The sequence below is a fragment of the Amblyraja radiata genome, chromosome 25 (assembly GCF_010909765.2).
Source record: "Amblyraja radiata isolate CabotCenter1 chromosome 25, sAmbRad1.1.pri, whole genome shotgun sequence".
Classification (NCBI taxonomy): Eukaryota; Metazoa; Chordata; class Chondrichthyes; order Rajiformes; family Rajidae; genus Amblyraja; species Amblyraja radiata.
In genome coordinates this window covers 4,904,023-4,916,891 of record NC_045980.1, presented here as the reverse complement: position 1 = coordinate 4,916,891, position 12,869 = coordinate 4,904,023, and the positions used below count along the sequence as shown (strand labels likewise).

Below are 12,869 nucleotides of genomic sequence, written 5' to 3'. Positions count from 1 at the left end.
TGGGTTGGAAAGCAATGGAAGATATTTTATTAGGTAGATAGGTGCGTTAAACATGATCATTTTGTGTCCAGGTTCTCAGATGAAATACAAACATTCAGATTTGATGAAAATCCCTTCACTTCCTGATGACTGAAAGAACCTTTGTGATATTAAATTATAATATAATAATTAATTTCCTTGAGATACATTGGACAAAACTAAGGATTTTTAATGTTTTTCTTGTGAACGTCTATGAATTACATTGAGTAAGAAATGGAAATGGCACATAGATGTACAATATGTGTTAAGGGTGTTAATGGACTTTTTAAATGTTCAGATTGCAGTTCAGTAGATCAACACCACAGACTCAATTAACTGAGGAATGTCTGATTGTGAGAAACCTTCCATTCTCCAGTCCCAGAATCTCCCAACTGGGCCACAATGATGCCAAAATGCCAAAGTTGTGATACCATGATGGGTACTATCAAAGTGCACCAGCTTCAATATTTGGACACCTTGTGCATTTCTGAAACCACAATGGGTGTGAGTTCATTATCAGGAATTAATTTGTGTCTTTGAGTGTTATCTGTAATTTAGAAAATTGAATTTTTAAGGGCCTATCCCACTTTCCCGAGTTACTCACGAATTCTCCCGAGTTTTCCCCTTGATTCAAACTCGGAGATGCCAGCCGCAGGTACTCGGGGCTATTTTTTTTACTCGTGGACATTTTTCAACATGCTGAAAAAACGTCCACGACTTTCCTGATGCCCCGAGTGCATACGGCAGGCATTACGAGACGCTACGAAATATCCACGGACTCCTACGGACTCGCTACGGACATTCCCCGAGTTTGAATCAAGTGGAAAACTCGGGAGAAATCGTGAGCATCTCGGAAAAGTGGGACAGGGGCTTTAGTCTTGCGAATGTGTATACCCTTTATACATTTATTTATAACAAGCATAAAGCTCTTTGTTTTGGAACAGATATGGATCTGAGGCTCACATTCAAAGGATGGAGAATGTGACAAAGGAGATTGAAACAATGGGAACATACCAACTGAAAGATACTGAGCTAATCTATGGAGCCAAACACGCCTGGAGGAATGCCGCCCGCTGTATCGGGAGGATCCAGTGGTCCAAGTTACAGGTTGAGATTGGCTCATGAAGCAACAGAAATGTTCTTTAAACTATGCTATTACATGACAAGCATTGTGGGGAGTGTCAGACTGAAGGAACAGATACATGCAATTTGAAAAACTTTTTGTCAAACTTTACAAAGTATGGAACTAACACGCTCCAAGTCCACAAAAGGACATGCTCACTGAGATAGTCTCAATGTTATTATTCCTTAAGCTTAATCTACAACAGATAGAATACGTACTATGAGCAATGATCGTATGTGAAACAGTTCTGAATATGAATGGACAAGCAAAGTTTCCAGGTGCTAAAATTGCAAGTTGTAAAGTTGTGCTCAGAGATAGATATAAATACCAGAACACAGAGGCTGAAATGCTCTAAACTAACTCAAACACAGCTCCCTAGGATGCAATGAAGATACTCATAACTATTTTGCAATTATCTATTTAGCTAACCCCAATTCTAATTTTCTAATTAACCACAACCTGACTTACTTGTATTGATACATCTTATGATGGTTACATATAAAAATGGCAACTAAGAACCAAGTATCCATTCCTGAAAATGGCCTGTATCTGAAAGAGAGACATTCTTGCACGAATGTCGTTAATTTTTTGATGATAATCCCCTAGGATGAAAGCTTACTTTCTTAAATACTGAAAATTCTACAGATAATATTTCAGAGATCTATTTAACAGAGTTAGGAACTGAACCTACAACCTTTTCCCCGTGTACTTTGCAGAATTGGACTGGAATTGCTGCAAAAACTGAAAATGAACCAAAAGTTCAATTTCGCCCGCATTAGGAAACATTCTATAAATTGCTTGTAATGCTGTTTGCTATATATCTGGTAACATGCTGTAACAGCAATGAAGTTATGGAAGGAAAGAGATAAGTTATCAAAAAAATACAGTGTCAAATTTAAATAAAAAACAACAACAATATCTTATTGGTACACATTTTTTTAAGGTTATTAATTGCTGTGATATTTGCAGGTTTTTGATGCCCGCGATTGTTCCACTGCTCACAGCATGTTCAACTATATTTGCAATCACATCAAGTACGCAACCAACAAGGGAAATCTCAGGTTGGTGACCTATTAATCTGCCTATCTTTATAAAAGGATGGCACAGTGGAGCAGCGCTAGAGTTGCCGTCCTACAGCGCGTGTTTAGTGTGCTTGCTCTATTACAGGAATGCTGTGTAGGCTTTGGACAGGGTGCAGAAGAAACTTGCTGTAACATCTATCTATAATGTAAAACTGTGTGTGTGTGTGTGTGTGTGTGTGTGTGTGTGTGTGTGTGTGTGTGTGTGTGTGTGTGTGTGTGTGTGTGTGTGTGTGTGTGTGTGTGTGTGTGTGTGTGTGTGTGTGTGTGTGTGTGTGTGTGTGTGTGTGTGTGTGTGTGTGTGTGTGTGTGTGTGTGTCTGCCTGACTTTAATTCGTTGCTACGCCAACACCAGACACAGAATCGGCAAGATTATTTCCCTTTCGGTAGAGATTTCACTTTTCATTCCAAGTATCCACTCCTGATTAAATTTCGTCGTGTTTATGTACACATTTTTAATAAAATCCTTCTCCCCCCCCCCCCAAATTAAAAAAAAAACAGTCCTCAGCCATAGAATGTTGGTGAACGTTCAATCGTGTGATGTCACAATGCCCAATGCTCACAGATGTCCAATTGGAATGGATCCATTTACATATGCCTTTGCAGCAGCCCCAGCCCCAGCCCCACCCTCGCAGCCTGTGTCGAAGTGCGTCATCACGTGTGTGGGAATGGAAAAAGAGGATTGGGGGTGATAGGGATGGGGAACAGATGGACTGTCCCTACCCCTCCCCCTTCCACTCTCCCTCCCCACTATTTCCCCTCGCTCCCCCCACCCCTCTCCCCCTCCCTCCACACTTTTCCCCCTCCCTCCCCTACCCCATCTTCCTCCTCCCCTCCCTCCCCCATCCCTCCCCGCCTCCCCCCACACCTCTCTCCCCTCCCCTTCCCTCCCTCCCCCTCCCCCATCCCTCTCTCCTCCCCATCTCCATCTCCCTCTCCTCACCCCTCTCCCTCTTCCCCCTCCTCCTCCACCCCCTTCCCTCTCTCCCCTTCCCTCCCCCACCCCTTTCCCTCTCTCCCCACCCTCCTCCCCCCACCCCCTTTCCCTCTCTCCCCACCCCTTCCCCCTCCCTACTCTTCCCCCTCCATCCACACTCTTCCCCCTCTACCACCTACCCCATTTCCCTCCTCGCCTCCCTCCCCCTCCCCCACCCCTCTCTCCTCCCCCTCTCCATCTCCCTCTCCTCACCCCTCTCCCTATCCTCCTCCTCCCACCCCATCCGTCCCTCCACCCCCCCTTCCCTCTCTCCCCCCGCCCCCTTCCCCTACCCCTCTGTCCCTCTTCCACCACTCCCCCTATCCTTCCCTCCCCACTTCCACTTCTCTCCCCTTACCCCACCCCTCTCCCTCTCTGTTCCCCACCCCTCTCTCTCTCCCCCTCCCTTCCCCCTCCCCCCCACCCCTCCCCCTGCCCCTCTGTCCCTCTTCCACCACCCCCCCCTACCCCTCTCCCCCTCCCTCCCTCCCCACTCTTCCACTTCTCTCCCCCCCACCCCCTCCCTCCCCACTCTTTCCCCTCTCTCCCCCCACCCCTCCTCCCTCCACAATCTTCCCCCTCCCTCCCCTACCCCATCTCCCTCCTCCCCTCCCTCCCCCATCCCTCCCCCCATCCCCCACACCTCTCTCCCCCTCCCCCAACCCTCTTTCCCCCCCTCCCCCACCCATCTCTCCTCCCCTCTCCACCTCCCTCTCCTCACCCCTCTCCCTCTCCACCCCTCCTCCTCCCACCCCCATCCCTCCCCCCCACCTCCCTTCTCCCTCCCCACTCTTCCCCCTCTCTCCCCCCCCATCTCCCTCCTCCCCTCCCTCCCCCACACCTCTCTCCCCCTCCCTCCCACTCCCCCTCCTTCCCTCTCTCCTCCCCTCCCCTCTTCCACCACTCCCCCCGCCCCCTCCCTCCACACTCTCCCCCTCCCTCCTCCCCCTCTCCCCTCCCCCCTCCCTCTCCCTCTCCCTCTCTCCTCCCCCTCTCCTCTCCCTCTCCTCCCCCTCCCCTCTCCTCCCCCTCCTCCTCCCACCCCTCTCTCCCCCACCGCCCTTCTCCCTCCACACTCTTCCCCCTAACTCACCATCTCCCTCCCCACACCTCTCCCCCTCCCCTCTCTCCTCCTCCTCCCCCACCCCTCACTCCTCCCCCTCTCCATCTCCCTCTCCTCACCCCTCTCCTCCCCTTCCCCTCTCTCCCCATCCCCTCATTCCTCCCCTCCCTTCTCCACAACTCTCTCCCCCTCCCCTCTCTCCTCCCCTCCTGCTCCCACCCCCATCCCTCTCTCCCCACCCCCCTTCCCTCTCTCCCCCCGACCCCCTCGATCTCTCCCCCCGACCCTACCCCTCCCTCCCCACTCTTTCCCTTCTCTCCCCCTTACCCCACCCCTCCCCCTCCCCCATCCCTCTCTCTCCCCCTCGCTTTCCTCTACCTCACCCCTTCCCCTACCCCTCTGTCCCTTTTCCACCACTCCCCCTACCCCTTTCCCCCTCCCTCTCTCCAACTTCCACCACTCCCCCTACACCTCCCCCTCCCTCCCCATTCTTCTACTTCTCCCCCCACCCCCCATCCCCCACCCCTCACCATCTCCCTCCCCTCTCTCTCCCCCCCTCCCTTCCCTCTCCCTCCCCACTCTTCCCCCTCCCTCCCCCCTACCCTTCTCCCCACTCTTCCCCCTCTCCCTCCTCCCTCCCCTCCATCCTCCGCTCCCTCTCTCCTCTCTCCCCCTCCACCCTCTTTCCCCCCCTTCCCCCACCCTCTCTCACCCCTCTCCCTCCTCCCCTCCCACCCCCTCCCCCACCCCTCTTCACCCCCATCTACCCCCCAACCCCCTTCCCCTCTCTCTTGCACCACTCCCCGCTACCCCTCCCCCACCCCCCTACCCCTTTCCCCCCCTTCCTGCCCTCCCCACTCTCCTCCCCTTCCCATCCCCCTCTCTCTCCCCCTACCCCGCTCTCCTCTCCCTCCCAAATCTCTCCCGTTTCCTCCTCCCCCTCTCCCCTCCCTCCCCTCGTCTCACCCTCCCCTCTCCCCACCCCGTCTCCCGCTCCCCCCCTCCCCCCCTCCCCCCACCTGTGTGTTTGGGGGGTGGTTTGTGTGAATGTGATGCCGCAGCACCCCCCCCCCCCCTCCGCAAACGCGCGTTGGGGAAACAGACCCAACGGGTCTGCACTTGGTCTAGTTACTTATAAAACCGATGATTTTGCAGGTCAGCAATCACAATATTCCCACAAAGAACAGATGAGAAGCATGATTTCAGAATCTGGAACAACCAATTTATAAAATATGCTGGTTACAGGCAACCTGATGGCTCTATCGTGGGAGACCCTGCTTCAGTGGATTTAACCGAGGTCTAGTATATCAGTTGGTTCCACCTTACAACGTCCATTCCTATTTATGATTATTGAATATCCAAATGGTATAATGCTGTTGTTGACTATTTTTAATGCAGGTCTGTATGCAGCAAGGCTGGAAGGGGCCAAACGGTCGATTTGATGTCCTCCCTCTTCTGCTGCAGGCCAATGGAAATGACCCTGAACAATTTGAGATTACTCCTGAACTAATCTTGGAAGTACCCATCACACATCCCAGGTATGTACTGTGCTGAAATTGGCTGAGTGAGGATAGCAATTAAACAAAATAATTGTTATTGGCATTTGTAATTCACATGTTGTAGTGGGTTCCATAATGGATATGAAATTATAAGAACCTTAGAAACAGAAACAGGAGTAGCCTTGCTCTGCATTAAATAAGGTCATGGCTGATCTTTTAGACAATAGACAATAGGTGCAGGAGTAGGCCATTTAGCCCTTCGAGCCAGCACCGCCATTCAATGTGATCATGGCTGATCATCCCCAATCAGTACCCTGTTCCTGCCTTCTTCCCATATCCCCTTTTAACATTTTCCTGCTCTATCCGCATGTCCCTTGATCCTCCGAAATGTAATGATTGATCTATCTCTGCCTTGAATATATTCAGTACCTGACACTTCCCAGTGCCCTTTGGTAGTGAGCTCCAAAAATTAGCCATCCTTCAAATCTAAATGTATAAGAAGGAACTGCAGATGCTGGTTTAAACCAAAGATAGACACAAAAAGCTGGAGTAACTCAGCGGGACAAGCAACATCTCTACAGAGAAGGAATGGGTGACATTTTGGGTCAAGAAATCTAAATGGCTGACGCCTTACTTTGATTCTGAACATCATCTCCACATCTATTCTGCTAAACTCTGGAAAATGTTTGTACATTTCAGAGATCACCTTTCATTCTTCTAAACTCAAAACTTTTGAGTTTAGAAGTCTGCTTAATCTCTTCTCATATGACAAACGTACCTTTCCAGGGATCAATTTGATGAGCTTTCGCTTCATCCCTTCAATTGCAAGTTTGTCCTTTCTTAGGTGAGCAGAATCAGACCCAGACACAATATTCCACGTAACCTCGTCCCATTTAATTGAGGCAAGACTTCTCTTCCGTTGTATTCAAATCCTCTTGCTATTAAGATCAATGTACCATTCACTTCCTTAATTGCCAGCTGTATCTGCACATTAACTTTGAACCATACTTGTATAAACTCAGCCGAGTGCATCAGAGCACTTACACTAAAACCTTTTTGAAATCTCATTAAATGCTCCAGTTTTTGTTTCCATTAAATTGGATGAAGTCACAGTTTTCCACATTACATTTCATCTGCCAAATCCTCACACACTGAACCTGCATCTGAAGCCTCATTACCTCTCCCTCACTGTCTTGAAACACCACCTAGCTTTGAATTATAATTTCTTGAGTTTAAAAGTTTTGCTAAACTCTCAAATGGAACTTTTTAATGAATATACTGAATGAATGAATGAATGAATGAACGAATAAATGAATGAATGAATGAATGAATGAATGAATGAATGAATGAATGAATGAATGAATGAATGAATGAATGAATTCCTGTTCATGACAGTTTGTTTACCCTGAATTTAATTCAAATATATTTATGAGGATTTAGTCGGATTGCAGTATTTTCATGTTCCACATTTCCATTATTTAAACTGCTATGAATAGATAGATTTCCCCTTTAAGGTACAGTTCCCGGTCACTGTGCCTCCCAACCTAATGAGTGGGGAGAGGCAGCAATCTCTGGTAACTCACAAGCAGCAAGCTACAGGGAGATTAGCAGTTGTTTGAGGGCCACGTTCACCCAAGCATCACAGTGATAGAAGAAGAGAAGAATTAAAAATACAAAATGGAAGGATATTTACGCAAGTAAAAATGTAAACTAAAGACACAAAACCTGCAGTCAGGAGCTAGTGGTTACAGTCACCTTTGAGTCCAAATTGCTGATCAGCGTCAACTTCAAACTCAGCATTGAGGCATTGCCCTGCAGTAGATCCCCCTGTGCTAAATCCTGTGACAGTCTACGGAGAGGACCCAGGGCGAGGGAAGGGCATGGATGCATAGGGGTGATGGTGATGGGAGAGCCAGCCCTGTCCGTAGAAATTATGAAATAGCTTTGAACGTCGACATCATCTCTGAACTTCATCGTACATTCAGAATATATTTGGTTTAGTTTTAGTTTAGAGATACAGCATGGACACTGGCCCTTCGGCCCACTGAGTCCGCACCAACCAGCGATCCCCACACATTAACACTACCCTACGCACACTAGGGACAATTTATTTTACATTTACACTGAGCCAATTAACCTACAAACCTGTACGTCTTTGGAGTGTGGGAGGAAACCGAAGAGCTCGGAGAAAACCAACACAATTCACGGGGAGAATGGACAAACTCCGTACGGGTTTCATTAAATGGACAGCACCCATAGTTAGTATCGAACCCGGGTCTCTGGCATTGTAAGGCAGCAACTCTACCTTTATGCCACTGTGCCGCCCAATAATTACGCCCAAAATTTATTGGATATAATCAATTTTTGGAACCCAACAAATATCTAGAATTTAAAAGTTTTATGTTATGCGGTTGTTTGCAATTTGTATACTTTGCCACACCCTTTAGGTTTGAATGGTTTGAAGATCTGAAGTTGAAGTGGTATTGCCTGCCAGCTGTTTCTAACATGCTTCTGGATATCGGAGGCCTTGAGTTTCCGGCTTCTCCTTTCAATGGGTGGTACATGGGCACAGAAATTGGAGTCCGAAATTTCTGTGATACATCTCGCTACTCTGTACTGGAGGTAACTTTTAATTCCTGCTCAGAACTCAGAATATTTCTGATAATCTTGTGTTAAATCACAGAACAAAAGAAATGATTTTTAATGGTCTGCAAAAGAACAGAACACACAAAAGAAGGAACTTGCATTTTTAAAGCAACTTTAACAGTCTTTGCTTTGCTTTGGTTGTGAATGTTCATAAGGTCATCAGTGATAGGAGCAGAGTTAGGCCATTCGCCCATCAAGTCTACTTCGCCATTCAATCATGGCTGATCTATCTCCTCCCCCTCAACCCCATTCTATCCCATTCTCCTGCCTTCTCCCCTTAACTCCTGACATCTGTACTAATCATGAATCTATCTCTGCCTTAAAACATATCCATTGACTTGGCCTCCACAACCTTCTGTGGCAATGAATTCTACAGATTCACCACCCTCTAACTCAGCGTTTCTCAACCTTTTCACCCTAGCGGAACCCTTGAAATAATGTTCATGTCTCAGGGAACCCCTATATAAAAATTATTATATATCTTTATTAATCTCTTTCTTTCTCTTTCATAAACTTAAAGTTCATAAGACAAACATAATATATTTTTCTGATAACACGTTTTTCTCAAGTTTATTGACTGCAAAAAAAAATGTCTGAAATCAAACGGCTTGTTCAAAACTGAAGCAAATAAAGGCAAACAGAAGAACTAACCTTGAAGGAGAGAGAAAGAGAGAAAGAGTGAGAAAGAAAACAACACACATAAACTTTTCATAAACTAACAAAAACATACATAAATAAACTTTTAATAAACTAACAAAAATAAACATAAACATATGATTTTAAAAAATTCATATAACATCCCTAAATGATGGGTAAAAATTATTAAATAACGTGTGTGAATGAGGGACTGTACCTGCACGGCAGGAAGCATAGACAGACAGGACTGATGGAGACCGTGCATGTGTCTGTACTCGAGTGATTCACTTGATGATACACAAATCCGTCATGTACAGCTCCTGTCCACTGACCACTAAAGGCCGTTTCACACTGGCGCCATATAGATGTCGCTAAATATGACGTCACTAAATATGCTAAATAGATGTTGCTAATTATGGCGGTATGTGTATAATAAAATTACGAATATGAAATTAAACACAAAAATGACTCAAAAATGCATTTACATATGATTAGCCTATTTATCACTATTTTTCGCGAAACCCCAGCATTCCGGGGAACCCCGGTTGAAAAAAGCTGCTCTAACTAAATAAATTCCTCCTCATCTCCTTCCTAAAGGAACGTCCTTTAATTCTGAGGCTGTGACCTCTGGTCCTAGACTCTTCCATTATCCTCTCCACATCCATTCTATCATGCATTTCACTATTCAGTAAATGAATAAATGTAATACATTTAACAGTTTCATGTTATTTGTTTTTTAATTGAAGCATAATACCCCTTTTTCGTACATTGAGTCATGATCCTGACAGTGACTTCAGCCAATCAATACGCTTTCCGGAAGTTGGGTGGATGACTTCTTGTACAGTTTCTGGGAAACTGTTCTATGATGTAACAATTGCACAAAATTGAAGGTCATGTTGATGCTTTGGCACGGACCATGCAAGAGCTGGCTGCTCTTGAAAAGGAGGCGCAGTCCTCTTTCTTATAGTTTGGCTTTCTTCCCAACTTCTTCAAGCGCTTTTGATTGCAACATGCGCCTTAATTCAGTTCAAAAAGAAACTGACAAGTTACTAAAGAAGGGGTACTAAAGCCAAGTTACATCGACAAGGTGTTGCAAACTGATTTCAAAAGTGGCCACCTAATATATTTTCAAATTCATTTATACTATCTAGCAAACAAATAAAAACTAATTCCTCACTACATTCCAAAAATTCGGATAGGTTGGAAACATCCCTGAGTAAAGCCATACATGTCATATATTGGGAATTTTGTGTTGGACCTCAGTGTGTTAACCAGTCTCATGAACAGATCACATTTCTGTGAACAGCCTCACACTGCTATGATAATTTTACTGCTGCAAAATGCTGGAACATTATTTGGGACTGGTACTTGTTTTCTTGTATGCGTATATTATTTCCAAACATCTGAAGGTGGATTAACAACCACTTTGTCATTGGTGAGGCAAGAGATTTCTCATATAATTTAAAAACACAGGCACAGAATCTGCAATCAGGAGCTGGTTGCTTACTGCTGACGTCTCAAACTCAACCAGTTGCCCTGCAGTAGACCCCCCTAGGTCCAGTGACAGGCAATGGAGGGGATGTAGGGGACGCAAGGTGAGGGGAGTGTGGGGGGGATACATGGGGGTGATGGTGATGGGAGAACCAGCCAGTCCATAGAAATCATGAAAGAGCTTTGGACTTTGCCACCATCATAGAAACATATAAAATAGGTGCAGGAGGAGGCCATTTGGCCCTTCGAGCCAGCACTGCCATTCATTATGATCATGGCTGATCATTCCCAATCAATAACCCGTGCCTGCCTTCTCCCCATATCCCTTGATTCCACTAGTCCCTAGAGCTCTATCTAACTCTCTCTTAAATCCATCCAGTGATTTGTCCTCCACTGCCCTCTGTGGCAGGGAATTCCTAATTCACAACTCTCTGGGTGAAAAAGTTTTTTCTCACCTCAGTCTTAAAGGGCCTCACCTTTATTCTAAGACTGTGGCCGCTGGTTCTGGACTCGCGGAACTTTTTTCCTGCATCTACCTTGTCCAGTCCTTTGAACTTCAACAGACATTCAGGGTAGATAGTAATTTTACTTCGGAGTCAAGTGAGTGACTACGTGAAGAACCCCGCCAGGACGCATGCGTGCCATATCGCTACATGCATTGCAACAAGTCACAGCAGGGGGAACGATGTTCTCCTTAGCGGCAGAATTTAAAAGCCGGGAACAGCAGGTAAGGAGACTCTGCATTCTTTCCACTTACTTCACAGGTGGAGGCATGGACAGATCCACGAGAAACAAGAAGGCTGCGAAAAAGCTGGCGGGGGAGAACCGCGGAGTTGCGGGCAGCCAGCAGCAGCCAACGGCACACCAATCTCCCGTAATGGGAACAGCTGTGCCCGACTTCGCTCCCGCACCGGCCAAATCAACACCACGGCCGGGCGGTAAAGCGAAGCAAAAAACAGACAGAGTCGTTGACTCCGATGAGTCCGACTTTGAACAGCCGCGAGCGGCCAGTGCCCGTGAGCATTGGGGCCAGTTGGAGCGGCTTCAGGAGCAGCCGCGAGCGGCCAGTGCCCGTGAGCATTGGTGCCGGTTGGAGCGGCTTGGGGAACAAGAGCAGCCGCGACGGCCAGTGCCCGAGAGCATTGGAGCCGGTTGGAGTGGCTTGGGAACAGGAGCAGCCGCGAGTGGTCAGTGCCCGAGAGCATAGGAGCCAGTTGGAGCGGCTGTTGGAGCAAATACTCCAAAGTGGCAGGCTCCGGGAGAGGGAGCCTAGTCACAGTGGGCAGCTAGTAAGTCCTACAGCAGTACCTCTTGTAGGGCTGCACAGTGTTTCTCCCTCATCAGAGGGGAGTACGGGGTGTCAATTCAGGGCTGACCCTGAAGAGGGGTGCAGAACATACCCCTAGTGCACATGGGGTGCAAGAAAACCTATTGGATATGGTGTCCCAGTTCATTCAACCAGACCAAACTGGCCAAAACATGGAGCCTAAAATAGCTGCAAGTATCGACTACATGTCATTCAACCAGCTACAAGGACAGGCATTATTGGACACCACAGCAAGACACTGCAAATCACTAAATGTTCCCAGTGTCAACCAGTGTATTTGGAAACATGTCGGAGCATCAATCAGAGCCAGGGACTTGAAACTACAAAAAGATCTGAAAGTCCTAACAGCGGGAATTACGGCTTTCGCCCGCACATTAAACGAACAAGACATGACACAAGATCACCAGGATGCACTGGCTTTATTTTGCAACTCCCAATACGAGTTAAATAGTATTAGGAAGAGTGCCATCCAACCGGCTTTAGACCCCAAATTTTCAGGTCTGTGCAAACCTGGAACCTCCAAACCACCAATATTACTATTTGGAGGTGACTTATCCAAACAGGTAAAAGAACTTGACAAAGAGGCTAAAACCCTGAGGCTCATTAAAGCAACGTCCAAAAACTACTTCGGCCAGAAACAGCACCCCCTACGCACCTACCAGTCGGCCAAGACAAACTGGTGAAAGCTCGAAGGTCAGGAACACTCAACATCGGTCTTTTTTAGGCCATGGCCCAGACCGGCCTTCCTGGAAACTGCGCAAACCCTCAACACTGACCCAACTACAGACCCAGACACCGGCGCCTCAACGTCCACGGAGGATGCCGAAAAAGTAACAAACCTACCACTGGTAACCATGGAGGTAGGTGGGTCTGGTTTCTTACGAATTGAATGGAGCACGGAGGTTGGTGGGAGATTACACTTCTATCTGGATGCATGGAATAAGTTAACTACCGACACTTATATTTTAAGTGAACTACAGCAGCTTTATAAAAAAGGAGTAATTGAGAAAA

The 12,869-nt window shown here is 47.0% G+C and overlaps 1 protein-coding gene across 2 annotated transcripts in view; it reads left to right on the top strand.

Annotated features, from left to right (window-relative positions):
• The window catches only part of nos1 (nitric oxide synthase 1), a 127,444-nt gene that overhangs the window by 61,273 nt on the left and 53,302 nt on the right, over positions 1-12,869 (top strand). For both annotated transcript variants that reach the window (XM_033043108.1, XM_033043109.1), the window contains exons 5-9: positions 963-1,125; positions 2,111-2,202; positions 5,415-5,556; positions 5,658-5,797; positions 8,206-8,380. In XM_033043108.1, the coding sequence (XP_032898999.1) occupies positions 963-1,125; positions 2,111-2,202; positions 5,415-5,556; positions 5,658-5,797; positions 8,206-8,380 (712 nt within the window). The remainder of the gene's footprint in view (positions 1-962; positions 1,126-2,110; positions 2,203-5,414; positions 5,557-5,657; positions 5,798-8,205; positions 8,381-12,869) is intronic.